The sequence below is a fragment of the Notechis scutatus genome, chromosome 6, assembly GCF_049901735.1.
Source record: "Notechis scutatus isolate UNSWTSFEM ecotype Mainland chromosome 6, rNotScu1.2, whole genome shotgun sequence".
In the NCBI taxonomy this organism is placed as follows: Eukaryota; Metazoa; Chordata; class Lepidosauria; order Squamata; family Elapidae; genus Notechis; species Notechis scutatus.
The window spans coordinates 12483510-12502922 of NC_142014.1; the positions used below are offsets into that span (position 1 = coordinate 12483510).

The following is a 19413-nucleotide window of genomic DNA, read 5'->3' on the forward strand; positions in this document are numbered from 1 at the left end:
GCTAAGCTCAGAATAGCTTACGAATCAAATATAGGTGGCCCTGGTTTAATGACCATTCAAACTTACTGTGGCACTGAATGATACCGTGTTTCTCATATAATAAGGCCGGGTCTTATTTTTTTTTGAGCCCCGTAAAAATGGCTAGGCCGTCTTTTCGGGGGTGACTTAATTCCCCCCCCCTTGCATCTTCGGGCGGGCAGGCAGCGATGGCTTGGATGTTGACCTCAGCGTTGGTGGGGCACTTCATATTGGGGTCAACGCAGGCAACACCATATCCGGGTGTGCAACAAAAGTACTTCCTAACGGCAAGCCCCCCCACCATCCCCCCCCCCCATTTCGCATGTTTTAATATAGGCCTTAATTTGGGAGGAGGGGCTTAATTTCATTTCATGCCTATAAAACATGCTGGGACTTCCTATTGGGGGAGGCCGTATTGTTGGAGAAACAGGGTAGTTGTGGTAATCATGACTGGTACTTTATACTTACTGTTATTACAGTGACCCTACAGTTATATGATGGTGATTTGTGACCTTCCCTGCTGGCTTCTGACAAGCCAAGTCAATGGGGAACCTGGCAGAAAGTTGCAAGTCACAGTTATGTGAGGTTTTCCCTTTCATCAGCTGTGGTGGCGCAGTGGTTAGAATGCAGTATTGCAGACTAATTCTGCCCACTGCCAGCAATTCGAACCTAACTGGTTCAAGGTTGACTCAGCCTTCCATCCTTCCAAGATTGATAAAATGAGGACCCAGATTGTTAGGGGCAATATGCTGACTCTGTAAACTGCTTTAGAGAGGGCTGTAAAGCTCTTATGAAACGGTATAGAAGTCTAAGTGCTGTTGCTATTGCTAATGACTTGTGATGTCCTCACTTTACAATGGCAACTGAGACTGCCTAAATTGCCATTGCTAAGTGCAGTGGTCACACATTTTTTCAACTTGTGACCATGACTGCTTAATAATGGAGCTTCCAGTCCCAATCAGCATCATTGAGCACTATCTATAGATCAGTTGTGCTTACATCTCACACAAGAAAGAACTTAGTTTAAAGGGTTGTAAAGGTTCAGGATGTTTCCTTTCTTAGCGGCATTTGGCATGGTTATAAAGAATTTGGATGCAGTAGTACAGTAACTTAATGTTCATTAAGTTATCCTGAAAAAAATGCAAAGAAATTTCAAGGAACAGGGATGGGTTTTCCGTAGAGAAAAATAGAACACATCCCATTTAAATACCATACTCTCAGGTAAGTTCTTTATTTATGTATATGGTAGAAAAGTACATTATTAAAAAAACAATGCAACTTATTTATTCAAATTAAGGTTTAAAATTATAACCTTTGAATCTTCTCAGCAGTTAGATCTCAGATATCTTCAGCAACTGTAGTATCAAAAATTCGATAGCAAAGCCTTTTTTCTGTTCCATCTTGGACATAGTAAGATTTGACGAAGCATTCAAGCCATGGGAAGTCATCTATACATGAAAGGCAAATGAAATGAGAGGGATTTTTTTTTGTGTGTGTGTGTGTGTACTGTACTTTATCAGTATAACCTATTTCAAAATAGCTTCTACAGGGCTGGAAACATTAATTTAATGTTCAAACTGCTTCATTGGAGTATCACTTTGTGAAATAAATGTAAAAAATAATTAGCCAAAAAAACCCTCAGCATAAAATTCATATATCTCAAGAGGCAGCTGTGATTGTATCAGGTATTTGTATTTCTAAAGAGGAAAATCTATTTCTTAGAATTCTGTTACATGTCATGAATTCAATTGTAGTCCTTGCACTTACAGAGATAATTTGTCGATACAACACAAAGTTACGCAGAAGCTAGCTTTTGCCCTTAATACTCTATCCTCTTCCTCGAAAGCATCACACATCTTTAATTCAGAAACACAAAATACATAGTGAGCAACATAAACTACTTCTGCAGCAAGCAAGACTAATGCTGCTGGCAAATGCAGAGATTGTATTTGGGTTTATAAATCTTTTTGTGAGGCTTATGGGGGAAAAAAGCATTTATAAAGATTAGGAAAGAAAACTACACCATCTGTGACTTTGTTTGAAGGGACAGCAAATCATTTACGTGTGATTTTGTCTGACATGGTTAACATCTCACAATACAATGTAGTTCTTACACTGAACATAATGGAAGTGTCGTATAAAAAAGAATAGGACTCTACTATTGCGAATACTTCTTTTCTCCAATGCAGTATAGAACTTCTCTTACAAAGTTATACTTTTCACTATTCACTCTTCAAGATTCATCAACATTACTGGAAATCAAAGCATATGTTTTGCCATCCCAAAGGCCTTTTCTATCCAATTAGGCATAATCTGCCATGTTTTCATCTAGTTTCAAGTATAGCAGCTCTTTTCACTAATTAGTTTCATGGAATTAAGCCTATCGGTCTGCCATCAACATCTCATTGTCATCTCTAACGGTCCTTTCCAGACTATAGGTCCATGGTTTGATAGTGAACTGGGATCATAAATGATCTCATATATTTACATTTTAAGTAATGAAATGACAAATTTAAAGGATAGATCTCAAATAACTGTGAACATGGACTTCAAAGAAAAAAAATCCCTAAATTGCCCTAATAATACTTTTGGGGTAGTGATGATGGTGGAAAAGAAGGACTCTATTGTTTTTTCCAAGAACAGAGTGACAATTACTGTCTCAAAAATATTGTGTATCTTTTAAGGCAATTGTTTCTTGATCAGTTGCTTGATCTGCCCACACATTTTTGTTAGGCGCTTCACAAGCACATAGATTTTCTTCATGATGACCTATCCTTCATCCGGTCCTTCAGTTCTTCCAATCATGTACCCGTTGCATTCTTAGCATCCAAGTGAATAGGGTTTGTTTTTTTTGCAGGATGATCTTGAATAGCATTAAGAAAGTTTGACATCCAGCTTGGTGTAGTGGTTAAGGCACCATCAGGCTAGAAACCTGAAGACTGTGAGCTTGACTGTAGGTACTATAGCCTTAGGTACAAAGTCAATTGGGTGACCATGGGCCAATCACTGTCTCTCGGCCCTAGGAAGGTTTTTCCACTTCTGAAAATCCTTGCCAAAAAACCTGCAGGAACTTGTACAAGCAGTCTCCAAGGATCAGATCCAATTGAATGGAAGAACTGGATACACTCAAAACAAAATACCCAACATAAAAATATAGCTTTTGCAAATATTTTGCTGCAACGAAGAGAAAAATTAAGTCTTGATTTCCTGTCAAAGAAAGCTTACTAAATAGCAAAATATTTGACTTCCGGTTTGTCGGCTTCGCAAGCGGCAGGGATTCGCGACACTGCGCGATCCCTGCTGCGCTAGCCGTTTTGGTGCTCCGATCCGGACGGGTTTGGAGCTAAGGCTGCCCTGCAGGGGCGGCTGAAGACAGGGGATCCGGAGAGGGGTTTGGGGTGTTGCAGACCCCTCCCCGGCCGGCAGAACCCCCTTTTCCCAAGACAGTGCAGCGGCGGTCCGTAATGGCCGCCACAAAGAAGCCGGCAGCTGGGTAAGAATGCGCAGGAGGAAGAGGAGAAAGCCTTTGAAAGTGAAAGTTTTTCTTGGTTGACCCAGGACTCTAAGACATATTTAACATAATTCCTGGTAATTATGGCTTTTTGAATGATACTTTCCAGAAGAGAAAATAAGCGGCAATTTTGAGGTGCTGAAAGGAAAGTTTACTCTCCTTCCCTACGGAATCAACAAGTGGATACTGAGAAACCTGTCTTTTTCAGGTAAAAACTGGCTTTATGTGATAAGTGGGAAGGGAGAGGACAAAAATATATTTATATGTTAAGATTTTGTTGGAGGAGATGCCTTAAGGATTTGAAGACTGAAATGTATTGCAATAAGGCTTTAAGATACAGATTTGGACTTTCTTTTTTTGATTGATACTACCCCAGGAAGAGAAAGTGAGAACTTTGTCTTGGCTTGGATTGATTGATGACTTTGGGATTGTTCTATTTTTGAAATATCTTGGTTGTTGCAAGAAGAAAGAGGGGGAAAAAAAGAAAAGAAAAGATTTATAATGGCTTTTTCTGTTGAGGAACTGAGAAAAGAATATGAGCAAACAAAAAAGATGGCAAAGATGGTGTGAAAGAAGCCTTCCTGTTTTTAGAAATGGCGCTTGCTACCTATCAACAAACACTACAACAGATGGAGGCAGCAGCAGCAGCAGAAGAAGAAGCCATCTTTAATGTATTTCAAAATTTAACTAAGAAAGAAGGAAGAAAGAAAGGAAGGAAAATGAAGGACTTAAGATTTAAAAAAACACTCAAGAAAGAGAAAAATAAGGTGCAAAATCAATATAATGATAGTAAACAAAAGAAAAAAGGAACACAACAGAGAAGGGAAGCCAGTAAGGCAGAGGCTAGGAGAAGGGGGTAGAAAGGTCTGGTGGGAGAAGAAAGAAAGGGAAAAGGTGGAGAAAAGCCACAAAGTTTTGAAATCAGATGGGAAAAGAGGAATCTTTTTAGGGACAAAGGGTAAAGTACAATTTCTTTAAAAAAGATTTTGCAAGGTACGTAAGATGGTATTGTAGCATTTGTATTAGAAATAGAAAATTAGAATGGTTTAAGAGTTAATAAGAGATTAAAATGTTGAAATGTTTATTAATGATTGATTTTAAAATTTAATAAAATATTAAAGGGAATGTTTAGAATATTGAGTTTTAATTAAAGAGTTTAATATGACTATCGTATTGATGTTATTATAAAATTATTATTGTAGCATTTGTCTTTGGAAAAGGCAATGGGAATGTTATAAGATTCAATATTTAGATCTATTATTTAACTATGTATTTAATCATTTTGGATTTATTATTTTTCTTTTATAAAATAAAAATAAAAATTAGTAGATAGAATGTACCAAGCAGAATCAGATTGGGTATTAGGTGTTATTTTAAATGTTAATCTAATTAATTTAGGGGGAAGATAGAAAGGCATCATACTCTGATTAGTGATTTCAGGAGAAATTCTTTTTTTTTATTATAAGGAATGAGACAAAGGGATAAAATGGACAAAAGATACAAATATAATGACTCAAATTAAGATGGATTAAATAAGATAGATTTAAGAAAAGTGAAATGTGTGGAGAAGCTAATATAGAAGACATAGAATGGTAAATAAAATAGGTAATGACATGTAAGATGAGCATGAATATAATTGAAGTCCATGTAGAGAGAGGTACCTGGGGCCGTTACTTTCCTAAAAAGATTTTTATATGTTTGTGTGTTGTGTGTTTATGTTTCTGGGAGAATTAATAAAACCTTGCAGAAATATAGAATGAGAATAATGGTAACCAAGTCAGAAAGAAATAGATGAAATAATAATAGTGAAATTGAATAAGAGTAAAGAGAAGTAAAGAGAAACTGGATAAGAGGTATTTGTATGCTCATATGGAAATGGTTTAAAATAGAATTATATTGTATAAAATAAGGTTTTATTTGACTTGTAAAATTTATAATGGAAAAAGGTTCAAGTATGTAATGGTTAATGATGATTTGTTTGTCTTTAAAATTAATAAAATTTGTTTAAAAAAAAAAAGCAAAATATTTCAGGCAGAACTTTTCAGTAAATGCACTTCTCAAGACAAATCACCGACATATTTCTGACGTGCATTTCTCCATCAAAGGTCACTGGGTGAATTGTGATTTATTTCTAGACTATAATGGATGCATCTAATTGTTTAAGTTCATGCCAACTGGTTTCTGACCTTGGTTGGTGAAAAAATTGGCAAGATGGTCAACATCCTACTTATGTTTTTGAAAATTACCTTGGAAGTAATCACATTTATATTGCATCTTTCTACCCACAGAAACAGGAAGTTGGCAGCTCTCTATGCTGGCTTTCATGTTAGTACTTAAATAGGATTCCAAAATATGTTAATCGGCTTTCCCTTTGTTATACTTGATAGCAGCAGTTTTGTGACATGCTGTAATAGCTTCTCTTATTCAAGTCAAAACATTGCCAGAATACCAAGAATGACCCTTTTCAACTAACATTTTCTCTCTTATTTTATTCATTCCAATTGTTTGATAGGTAGTGCCTGCATATTTATATATGTATTTGTTTTCTGAGGTTTTGCGGTATTTGTATGTGGATCTTTGGTTATTCGGGTTTCTCCCGCGTAAAATTGGAATTCCAATTTTACGTGGGGAAACGAAAACAAAGATCCATATAATATAGATAGATAGATAGATAGATAGATAGATAGATAGATAGATAGATAGATAGATTTAGATAGATAGATAGATAGATATAGATAGATAGATAGATATAGATATGATATATACATCTATATATCACAGACATATATATTGGGTTCAAAATATATATATTTTATATATATTGGGTTCAAAGCTTGCAATTACTTTTTAGATGCAATTCAGCATCTTGGCTAGAGATTTTTGCTGGAATACCTGAAGGATTGCTTTCATATTAAGAGTTTATGTTCTCATTGTTCAGAAGTTAGGAGCAGAAAAAAAGATTTCACTGTCTCCTTGCTCTTCTTATCAAAGGCAAAAATCTGTTCTTTGCCTTTGTGCTTCTGTTACTCTAGAGAATTCTAGCCATTACTGCTGTTATTTTCCTTGCTCAGAAATAATATCTAAGAATATGATTCCAAGGTATATGGTACTGGTTTCTTTTATTCTAGTTTCCCCCTGCTTTCTTATTTCATAAACCACATTTTTCTCTATTCACTCTATGTTTCTCCATTCCAAACATCTCATCAGAACTTCACTATTTTTTGGCTATTTCTTCTCCTGCAACTAGAATGATTAATGGTCACATAATCAACCAGACCTTCAAAATGGATTTGGCCCTTTTGTCCAGCTATTGAGTCCTTCCCAATAACATGGGATAGGCAGGTGTTGTTGTTTAATAATATTGAAGGGTAATGCCTTAGGATGTAAGCTGTTCCAAGTAAAGCTGCCTTTTGCAATTGATTGATGGTGTTCAAGTGGTGCTCCGTATGTTTTGGGATTGCACCAAGACTATTATTATTGGTACTATCTTTGATTTCTTTTGCTAGTCATCCTACTTTTATCTGGAGGTCTTTACCAGAGATTTTGTGAAGAGGAGGATGATAATGATTAAATGTATATGCTTCCGGACTTTTATTTACAAATGATTTAAACACAAGCAGAAACTAAAAAAGGTAGACATAGCAGAATAATAAACCAGGCAGAAACAAAAGAAAACAACCTAATTTAAAAGGAATCCTTACTAACAGCCTAGGCAAGGAATTAGATCTTCAGGACCCTTTAAAACAGCAGAGTGGGGATTATTTAGATGTTAGGAGAAACCTCCTTCCCGAGGGCACTGCTACAGAGAAAGCACGCTTCCGAGATCCTGATAAATGGTACTGCTTAATTGAGTGTGTCAACTCTGCTATATTAAAAAGGATAAACAGATACAATGGGAGATAGTTCAATACCTCCCTTCTTTTCTCCCTCAACCGATAGTTTTCATTCCTCTTTGGCAATTCAGTATCTTCATTAACGACTTAGATGAGGGAACAGAAGGGGAACTTATCAAATTTGCAGATGATACTAAGCTGGCAGGAATAGCTAACACCCAAGAAGATAGGCTCAAGATCCAGATGGATCTTGACAGAGTAGAACACTGGGCCATATCTAACAAAATGAAATTCAGTGTAGAGAAAAGTAAAGTCCTACACTTAGGCAAGAAAAACCAAAAGTACACATATAGACTGGGTGAAACCAGGCCCAATAGCAGTAACTGTGAGAGGGATCTTGGGAGTCTTAATGGACAACCAGCTAAAGATGAGCCGGTAGTGTGCAGCAGCTGCCAAAAAAGCTAATGCAATCCTAAATTGTATTAACAGAGGGATACAGTCAAGATCAAGGGAGGTACTAATACCACTCTATAAAGCCTTAGTAAGACCACACCTAGTGTACTGCATCCAGTTCTGTTCAAAACATTACAAAAAAGATGTTGAGACTCTAGAAAAAGTACAGAGAAGAGCAACCAGGATGATTAGGGGGCTGGAGGCTAAAACATACAATGAACGGTTGCAGGAACTGGGCTTGGCTAGTCTAGTGAAGAGAAGGACCACGGGAGACATGATAGCAGTCTTCCAATATTTGAGGGGCTGCCACAGGAAGGAAGGGGTCAATCTATTTTCTAAAGCGCCTGTAGGCCAGACAAGGAATAATGGATGGAAACTGAACATGGAGAGATTTAACCTGGAAATCAGGAGAAACTTTCTGACAGTGAGAACAATCAACCAATGGAACAGCTTGCCCTCGGAAGTTGTGGGAGCACCATCACTTGAGACTTTCAAGAAGAGATTGGACTGCCATTTGTCAGAAAGGGTGTAGGGTCTCCCGCTTGGGCAGGGGGGTTGGACTAGATGACCTACAAGGTCCCTTCCAATTCTGATTATCTGTTCTGTTAACAAGTCTAGATATCTAGAAGCCATTCATACTTCATTCTGACAAAAAGCCTACATTGGTAACAGAACCCATTTTAGGATGTTGTTAATCAGAAAGATCTCAATTATATTCTCATGGCAACTAACTGCAATAATCTAATCATTAGGTATGAGCCTACAGGTGAATTATCTTTAATGAAATGTTTAACATTGGAAGAATCTAATATAAATGGCTGTCTTTACAGAACCTAACCAAAGGGATTTATTATGCAGTTAGAAAATATGTAAATTGATTTCTTTTCCTGTCCTTAGGGTTAGGACAAATTGCAGTATAAAGACAGATGTAACAGACAAATATAACAGACATGTAAATAATAAAACGTGCATAATGGAAGAATATCTGCACAGTTTCATCAATATAAATTCCTTACCTAGGGTTCTGTTTGCAGGGCAAAGTCTACTCATAATGGTCTTCATATTCTCTTGAAATATATTATTGATTAAGACTTTAGAAGCTGGCATTCGGAAGAATGTTTTCTGGAAGAAAGAATAAAAATAAAAATGTTGACATTAAACAGCCTGTTTTTCTTCCAAGGCTTTCATTTTGGAATAAGAGCTGAAAGTCAGAAAATACAAATTAATGTTATGTTTTAATACAAGCTTTTTATTTTGTTTCGTCCTGTTTGGTACACCAATCAAACAGAACAGGTACAGAATTGAAAGAATAGGTAGGCCTGCAGAAAAAAAAACAATTGCAACCAGCCTGCCTTCCACTGAGGACCTGTTTACTGCACAGGTCAGGAAGAGGGCTGAGAAAATATCCACTGGCACCTCATATCCTGGACACAAACTGTTTCAGCTTTTCCCATCAGGACACTGTTAGAAAGCATTGCATCCCAAAACAACTAGACACAAAGGTAGTTTTTTTCCCTTATGATATTATTGTGCTGAATACCTAATTACCACAGTATTGTCTTACGTTAAGGATATTTACTCATGGCTATACAGGTAATAAGAGGAACACGGTGGTTCAGTGGCTAAGACGTTGAGCTTGCCGATCAGAAAGGTCGGCAGTTCAGTGGTTTGAAACCCTAGCGCCATGTAACGGAATGAGCTCCTGTTACTTGTCTCAGCTTCTGCCAGCCTAGCAGTTCAAAAACATGTAAAAATGCAAGTAGAAAAATAGGGATCACTTTGGTGGGAAGGTAACAGCGTTCCGTGTGCCTTCGGCGTTTAGTCATGCCTGCCACATGACCACGGAGACATCTTCGGACAGCGCTAGCTCTTTGGCTTTGTAACGGAAATGAGCACCGCCCCCTAGAGCCATATAGCTAATACAATATAGCTAATACAATAACACAGTATTATCCTTCTCATCTTTTCTACTACCTTTTCCTATTGGTATCCTATGATATTACCTTGCTGTTTGTATATATGATGCTTGTATGTTCGCTGATTATATGATCTTGTTGTCTATGTATACTGAGAGCTTTTGCACCAAATTCCTTGTGTGTCTAATCATGCTTGGTCAATAAAATATTCTATTCTATTCTAAAACCTTTCTATTAAATAAATTGTTTATTTACAAAAGTGTCCCAGTGAATGAAGGAAACATTTGAAATAGAAAACAAAAACAAAAACCTGAAGGATGTTCCAGGAGGATTGGAAAATAAGTAAACAAGTTGAAATCAAATCCAGTGCAGGTATCTTTCTTTCTCTATTTACAAAGGCACTTTTGGATATGCTTATTTTTCAACCAACTGTACATAGAAATGAGCACGTTCTTTTTAATTATTACATAGTCCTTGCCAACTTCACGTTGTTACAAAAATAGCTTTGATCAAATATAAGTTTAGATTTAATCTAATTAAGTCAAGAGACTGTCTTACATTGTCTAGGAGATATACATCCAATGTTCCTGTTCCATCATCCAATGTAAACTTCATCACAAAGACATACTCAAGAGGTACAATTCCTAACTCTAAGCAGAAGCAGACAAAAAAAAACTTTATTTAAAAATGACTCAAGGCAAGAAGAGCTTAATAAGAGTAGCATTTAGTAATAAAATATAAATTAAATTATTTTTAAAAAATGTCTCATGAAGTCAAGGGCGATTGGTTGAAATTATAGATAAGCTGAAGAAGGAGATACCAGCTGTAATGCTCTTGTGGACACACACACACATATACTAAGTGTCTAGAATACAACCTAGCATACTTGAGCTGAGTATTTCTGCAAGCCACAGAAACAGAGTTGACTCATTCATTTGCAACCCCTTAACCAAACATGATCAATACCTCAGTGAAAGGTATTCAAAATCATTTAGTTATTAGAAGACAGTTTACAAGGTAAGGTTAAAGAAACACTTCAGTAGCTTCATTTGGGTATATTTAACCTTGAATGTATCTGAACATAAATAGCTCAGGTTGGTAGTTGGGCTGTTGGTCTGAACTCTGAGCTCTTTTCGTCACCATTCAAGAAGACATCGTCAAAGTGCATTGACGATGTCTCCTTGAATGGTGACGAAATGTCTGCAACCAAATTGCCAAGCTCGGAGGTCAGACCAACAGCCCATATTCAACCTTGTTTCCATTGTGGTACAATTATTTTAATTACCCAGAATTATTCCTAATCGGGACAGTGTTTCTCAACCCTGGTAGCTTTAACTAAACAAGGTTATTTATTTATTTTGTATAACCAATGCTTAATGCAGGATTCAGTGAAATAGATTGCAGTTGAATTTAAAACATTTTGGAGTGAAGGAAGTCAGAGAAAAGTATCTTAAGTGATCATCAGTAGATAGGCTGTTTTTTTAAAAAATAATGCTTGCTTTAGGACAGCTTTTCTTATCATTGTTCTCCAGATGTACTGAATTTTAATCCAATGATGGACTACAGGAATTGAAATCAAACATACGGGAGCCCAGTATAGGGAAGGTTGTTTTACTATATTAATTTTGGAACATCTATCATTTGTTTATGTTTCTCATGACTTTCCTTACTGATCTAAAGAGTAGATTGGGTATATATTTCAAGGAAATTTCTGTTACAGCAATGCTGCCCAATAAACTGCGGTTTACAGAGTACTTTCTCATTACACTTTTGGCTGAGCCAACATTAAGCCTTATATATCCAAATAAGCAACATTTGAAGAGCTGAGACTCTTGGTTCAGTCTCTCAACTTTTCGGAGGGCCGCAAGAAGCCATCTGGGGACATGATCCTGTCACTGAAAGTGGCAAAGTCTTTTTTTTTTTTTTTGTATAATGTTTTCTTTTGGGTTCAAAATTAACAATGGGAAATGAGAGTTGATTTGCGTTCTCTTTTTGAATTGTGTATAAATCCAGCCTAAATCCACTTCTGAAAGGAATGATTTCTGACCATTTTGGCATGACTTTATAGACAGGAATAGGTGTAGATAATATCTCGGAGGCCTTCCTCCTCCTATCAATCCCTTTTGAGGAAACAAAAAGTTATGAAGGGTAATACTACTTCATTATAATATTGCAGCAACAGAATGTTGAAAATCTGAATGTCCTCTCCCCTTCTTGCCCTTATGTTTAAAAGAACTAGAGAAAAATCAAGTCTGAGACGATTTCTCAAAAGACACTCTTGCTTTGGATTCATAGTTCTCTTATCTGACCACTGTCTTAATTCTGGTTCTTCCTCCTGTTCCTCAAAGTTATTGCACCCTTGATTTTGGAAAAAAAAAAAAAAAGTCACACACTCCAACATTTTCTAATTTGTTGCAACTAGCAGTGGAATAATAAAGTGTTCAGTGCTGAACGTCAGTTGTGGGTCAGCCATGGCAGTCTAATTGTTAACCGTGGAACAAAAGTAGGGGTTGGGATGCAAATATTTTTACTACCGGTTCTGTGGGCGTGGCTGGATGGGAACGGCTAGGTGCATGTGGCCACGTGATTGTGTTGTGGCTCTGAGGTTTGAGCCTGCTTTATTAGAGGACGAAGACTCGGACAGTGGGGAAGAGGAGGTTTTGGAAATGCCTTCCTCCCCAGGACCTTCCTCTTCGGCAATGCCTTCCTCCCTGATTGTGCCTCAGGTGTCGGCAGATAACCGGGAGGGAAGACCTGAGGCTAATCAGGAAAAGGAGGAGGGCATATCAGAGTCTCTGACTGAGAATCCAGCAGAGGAATGCTGGCTTGATGCGAGGCAGCGGCGCAGGCAAAAGTTCAAGCTGCAACGCAGAAAGAAGGGACGAATCAGAGACTGAGATGAGGGACTGACACGCCCCACAGGGAATAAAAGTGGGTGTGTTCGCTCTGAGAACTTGTTCGGGACAACGTGTTACTTATGGAGAGAAGCTTCGGAGTATCATGTGTATGGTGACAGCTTGTATGATTTGTATTCCTCTTATCTGGTCGGACTTGGCAGACAGTGTGTGTGAGACTGCCAAGAACTTTATCGGCTCAAAGGAGTTAACTCCATAATTACTGGACTTGCTTGCTTGTTTGTATCTAGTTGGAAATTTGGACTTCTCACCTCGTTTGTACAGGTGAGACATAACATGATTGCATGGGTGTGGTTTCTTTTTTTGCAGCACTCCCCCTCCCCGTTTTTTTGTCTCCTGGGCCCCAGGAGTGAAGCAGTAAGATAGTAAGGGGGATCCCGGCACACCTGATTATTGGAACAGCTGATTGTTGGGAGGGAAAAAAGAAAAAAAAGAAAAAATGGTTTGGCCAAAAGGTAGCATCTTTTTACTACCGGTTCGCCTGAATTGGTCCGAACCAGTAGAATGCCACCCCTGAACAAAAAGAGCAAAAAAATTCCAACCTCTAGGGAAAAATAAATTTCTCACATTACTCAGCCAATAAATGAATGCATTTAAAGCCTTTCTTACACATCTTTGCTGATATTTGTAATTTTACTCTTAATTGTCTATGCAAAAATTACAAATGATAGCTAACAAATGCAAATCATTCCTTGCAAAATGCCTGCAAGTGACAAAACAAATACATAATGAGGCAAGGGTTATTTTGTTGGTTGAAGCTTACATTTGTTAAGGTATCTGGAAAGGTGAGTATTTTGTGCAGTCATTTCTGCATCCGTGTTTCCATTCTTTGGGATTTAAAATGTTTCCATCATCAATATAATCAAGAAAAAACTTTCTAGAGTAGAAAGTGTGACATATGATGATAAATATTTAAAGTCTAGCAAGTATATTGTTCATTGGAATGTAATGCCAAAAGCTTGTGGTATAAAGATTTAGCCTGAGAGCTATTCACTGATTTTGATGGAATGATGTAATTATTTGCAAATTACTAACTCTGCTTTGGGTTATATCTATTTCCTATTTATTTTTGGTCTATATGCCTTATTTAAATAATACCAGAATAAATATAAGAATATAAACTCTTGCATGTTGTATTTCCTGTCTTTTACACAAAGTGATTTATTTGTAGCATATTTTTAAATTTAGCTAAATATATTGTCTCCCTTTTTAACCCCTGCGGATGTTCTACTGTATATATGCTGTACAATTTAACCACCTTATGGTATCTATCATACAATTCACCTTATAAGCAAGACAGATTTAGGCATCTCCTTCCCTGCTGAAATAATTTGACAACTTTAAATTACCCATAAACCGCTGAAAGTCCAATATTATTGAATATCAGAAGAATATCACATAACCTTGTGCTATACAAGTGTGTTCCCAAGATGGATTTTGCTTTGAAGCAAGAGAACCCAGACTTTCCAATGCCTTAGGTTTGGAACAGTGCTTGCACCTAGCATTTGGAACAAAATATCAATTAAAAATAATCATAAATCATATAGATTCAGCTGGTCTCAACATCATCCTTATTGATAGGAAAGTTCCCACTGCTTTAAATACAGTTTTTTCTTTTAATAAAGCACTGCAAAGTAATAGCATTTTATAGCAAAGTAATAGCATTTTCCACAAATATAAATTATTTGGCCATACAATCTAAAGGAACATGCAGAGAATTGGACATCGGGGTGTTCCTAAAAATCTATTTGCTGATTCCGGTTTCTAGTCTTAATGCCTTAACCATTACACCAGACTGGCTCTTAGTTATATATCCTTATTGTCACTTTTGGCACCAGACAAAAATACTTTTATTCTTCCTTTGTAATTATTACTTTTACTTTCCGTTATTGCTTTAATGTTTGACTTGCTGATTTTTAAAAAATATTTTTGTATTGTATTTTTATGAATGCTGTGAAGTTTATTCCTTGTTTACACCTATTACTTGTAATTGTGCAGACCCTCAGAGCAGTGACACTGAGAACAACTCTTCCCTTTTGGATTGTGCGTTTGTTCAGCCCCTGTGTACCTAGCCTTGGAACTTCATCCTTGACTCTGTTTCTGGATTTTGCCTTGTGGATCTTGGAACTGGACTTTGGCTTGTGGGATTTGTGTTTTTGGACCGTGGGCTTGTCTTTGCTGGACTTGCTCTGGTTTTTTTCCCTGACTTTGAAAAATTGGACTCTGATTCCTGTTCTGGGAAGTACTATTCAGTGCTGGTGAAGCCTCAATAAAGACTTCAAGCTCTTGTGGTGTGTGCTTGTGTGAGTGGGACAGGACAGTTGGGAAGCAGGAAATGGCAAAACATTTCTAAAAAAAAACCTTTCCAGGAAAACTGTAAGGACTACTTTAGATGGATGCCAGGAGTCAACAGTGACTTGAAGTATGAAAAAAAAACACCTTTCAGACTAGTCTTACCTCATGTTTTCACAGAATAAAAGATTGCTAGAATGCTGTAATCAACATTCTTGATTTAGCAAAGCAATCTATGATATTCATATTTAGGAGAGGCAAAATTGTTCGTCCATCAATTTATCCATCTATCCATCCATCTGTAAAGACTGTAGGATACTCAGTAAATGATACTGGGGCAGTTAATTCCTTTTTGAAAGTCTACCAACCTATTGGAGGTAAAATTGGTTTGACTATGTTTGGTTACACTATGTCCCTTGGAAGTACAGCCCCAATGGGAAAATCATTGTCTGTTACAATTTTTAACAATATGCTTTTCTAAATTATTATAAAATCTTTTCTATAGCTAACATAAAATGGATAAGACTATAATAGATGAAACACCATAATCCATAAAGTTTCAGTTATATTTTTTTCAATTTGTTCATTTTATTATGTGTCAACAAGTCACTATCTATTATAGACCGCACAGATAATTTTCTATGATCATTTTGTTCAACTATAAGAAATTAAACTGAACTATGTAGCCTGAGTTATTTGTTATAGTTAATTATTTGCTCAATTTATTTTTAAGATAGCTTCTCAAACATTTCATACTTGCAGATCAGAGGTTTAACCATCAAAATTTGATTAAGTGAACGAAGCTGAATATGTATACATATATATATATATATATTGAATATACATATTTTGATTTATGCTTATGTTTGCATTTACCCATAATACTGCATGTTTCCTTCCCAAAAATATGGAATTGAAAGATCCAATAGTCCAATAGAGTCTTCTTTGGAAGTCACTGGTATAATTCCTTTAAATTTGCTAGTGAACCTGAAGATTTCATTCAGAGTCCCTCCTACAAAAAAAATTAAAGAAAATCTTGATTAATTAAATAGTATTATATTCACTGAACTACCACATCAATCCCTGGGCATTAATGTATCTATAATTTGTGGAAACAAATGTAGATGCCACATGATTAGAAGATGAGGTATATATACATGTCATAGCTACACCGATAGTTAAATGTTAAAATAAAGATGGACTATTTAGAATTCAGTTCAGATTATTATTTTTTTTCAATTTCTTAAATAAAAAAAAATCTCAGCACACCACACAGTGTCTTCTTAACCACAACCATCACTTATTATCCTCCGCTATGGAACAATTCAGATTTCCATATATTTGGTTGGAAGAAAAAAAAACTGTGCTACATGCAACTGACTTTAAATTTCCAAATTCCAAACAATTGCCCCCCAGAGGTTATGAAATATGGACCATTGTAAAAAACTGATTAGTAATGGCTACATTATACCATCTTGCTGAGAAGTCGGGGAGTTAATTAATATTGCCAGAGACTGTTGTTCATCTGGATGCATTAGAAATCCCAGCAGAATCCAAATGGGCATATTCCCGTCAAGCTTCCAAGATATAATGTCAAATTTGTTTATATACTTGATTTTTCCACAAATGTTATTAGTCACTTCTGTAATGTTAAATATGACATTTAAAAAACTGTCGTAAAAGTTGAATGACACGTTTTAGAGGAAATTTTCTTCTACTTGCACATTTAATGGCTGTGCCATTAAATCTACTTGGATAGTTGCCATTCCTTTTAATGATCATTATCTTTATTGGTATTTGTTTCGTCCAGTTTATATGCTGGAGACTCTGAGGGACTACGGAGAAAGCAATGCCAAATAGGATTAAAAACAATTTAAAAAATCAAACTAAACCAATATATCTATATCTCAGAGATGGTATGATCCTGTAGACTGTGCCCAGAAGTGTTAGGTTTTATATGCGCCTATAAAATGAAATATATTACAAGGTTTTTGCTTTAAGTATGAATACAATTTTATCTTTGTGAGAATACTGACATCCAGAGGATAGTTAAGTTAAAAGTATGCTTGTAGTAAGAAAGACATGGCATCTCACATTTTAATCAACTGGAAGGCTGATTGATTGCAGATTCCAATTACGCACACACACAAACATACACACACATATAAATACAATAAACATAACTGATATTATACTATATATGATATACAGTATATTATACAGTATATATATATATGTATGTGTGTGTGTGTATGTATGTATGTATGTATATATATATATATATATATATATATATATATATATATATATATATATATACACACACACACACACACACACACACACACTATGTTATACCATACACACACACACACACACACACATATACATACTGTATAACTAAAATATTTTTAAATTTTCTGATTGTTTTTGTTATTACTGCAAGTCTCTTTTCATGTCCTTATTTTCCTTGTTCTAATTCTTCTTCTTGTTATGATTAATTTTTCTATCCTAATGATTCAGATCTAAAATAACTATATCTGAAAAAAATAGTAGGATAAGATTTAAAAAACTGGATGCCAAAAGAAACTAGACAGAAATAAACATTACTCTCTCCCCCAAAAAGAACACATTAACTCAATTTACACTTTTACTAAATTTATTTATTGTTTATGCTGCCCATTTCCCCTACAAGGTGAATCTCAGAGGGAGAGGCAGAATTATAGAATCACAATTACAGAATGAAGCAAAATATTCTAATAAAGAGTATCTTTTTTAAAAAAAATAGTCTCAAAAGATAATTTTAATAGTCAACAGAACATCTGCTTCTATGGGACAACTGTCTGTAAGATGTTAAGGAAAGAGGAATACGTTCTATCTGGCAAGATTGAGACAGAGTTGAAACTGGGTTTACAAGTGACAGGCTGCAAGGACATCATGTAAAAAGATGTTATGCTGGACATCCGAAAACAAGAAAGCCTGATGTCATAATAACTAAAAGGAATATACGAACAATAAGCCAAGAGAGTGATAATTTTCCTATATTGGATTTGCTAAAAGAGGCTTGTTAAAGTTTTGAAAAATCTTTTAAGAAAAATAAAAAGAAATCAAGTTCTATGATGCTATTTGAATGGATTAAATATTAAGATCATTAGAAGCAAAGAAAATATAAAGCTGGATTATTTCATCAAGAATAAAGCAGATAATGCTATCATCTCTGGTAATCTTCAATGGACTTTTGTTGACACCAGCATTGAAATGACCATGCTTAATGGATTTCTTTATAGGTAACAGATGTGATATGGGAAGATGAAATCGTTTGTTGTATTTTAAGAGGTGATAAATTACTAAAATTGTTTATATTTGCTGTGATGAAGTGGGAGGACACTTCTATACGATTTCTTTTTTCTTATCTATATTCTTACTTTTCATTTCTTTTCCACCTTTTTTTCTTTTCTGCATCTTCTACTCCTTATTTTTATCCTATTTTTAGTCTTCATTTAGCAACTGTTCAGTTACGATGGTGATGAAAAAGTAATTAGGACCAGTCCTTTCATTTATGACTTTTGCAGGTGTGTTAAGCAAAAGGAAACCTGAAGTAAGACCATAAGCACAGTTGCAATTTTATTTAGTAAATAAACAAGTTCCTGGTCCCAAATGTAGTCACTAGACTATCTGTATAGGATAATATCTCAAATGCACTGAATTCTAATTTTAATAGATCACTGGGGAGGAGAGGGTTGTCCATTATTTCCAAACTTACTAAATGGGAAAATACCTAATTACAACTATTTATATGTTTTGCAGAATATCATTATGCAAACAAAATATAAAGTATTATTTGCATAATTAGATTATGAAAATAATATACATTATCATGGCTACAATATAATGAACAAAATTTAATCTGCCTCAACTGCACAATGGACTTGTTGGTTATTTTAAGGATATTTCTGCATAGAATGTAGAATGTCAGGGTAATGATGATTTAATAGCTGACCAGCTGCTGTAATGTTGTAATACTGTAATGATGATGCAATGGTAGCAATGAGTCAGCAAGGTTATTTGTCTGCTACTACTTTAAGAGGCTGTAATATAAGAAAGACTCTATCTCTCTCTCCATATGTGCATCCATGGTGTCACTGATTACTGATTGCTGTTTGTTCAAGGCCTGTATCAAAGTATTTGTATGCATATATGCTTTTGTAGGGATAAAACCACTATATGTAAATACAAACCTGTGTGCTATATTTGCTCCTGGGTTGTCTCACCTAATCACACTGTGTTCACTCTGACAGTTATGGGCCCAGCCCAGAAAGAAGGCCAGAGTGATTAGAGAAACCAGAGAGAAGAGAAACCCAGTGAGAGCTTGCGCCAGAGGGGTTGTTCATTGTGGTGTATTAGTGGTTACTACTTGTAATCTGAAGAAATCTGCTAAATATGAATCAATTATTTCAATATATATCGTTAGTTAT

At 35.7% G+C, this 19413-nt stretch overlaps 1 protein-coding gene across 2 annotated transcripts in view; it reads right to left on the minus strand.

Moving 5' to 3' along the window:
* Positions 1–1219: 1219 nt before the first annotated feature.
* POT1 (protection of telomeres 1) overlaps positions 1220–19413 on the minus strand; it is a 51606-nt gene continuing 33412 nt past the window's right edge. For both annotated transcript variants that reach the window (XM_026669045.2, XM_087969391.1), the window contains exons 15-19: positions 15815–15950; positions 14050–14144; positions 10290–10381; positions 8832–8937; positions 1220–1466 (exon numbers count right to left, since the gene is read on the minus strand). In XM_026669045.2, the coding sequence (XP_026524830.2) occupies positions 1357–1466; positions 8832–8937; positions 10290–10381; positions 14050–14144; positions 15815–15950 (539 nt within the window). In that variant the 3' untranslated portion in view covers positions 1220–1356. The remainder of the gene's footprint in view (positions 1467–8831; positions 8938–10289; positions 10382–14049; positions 14145–15814; positions 15951–19413) is intronic.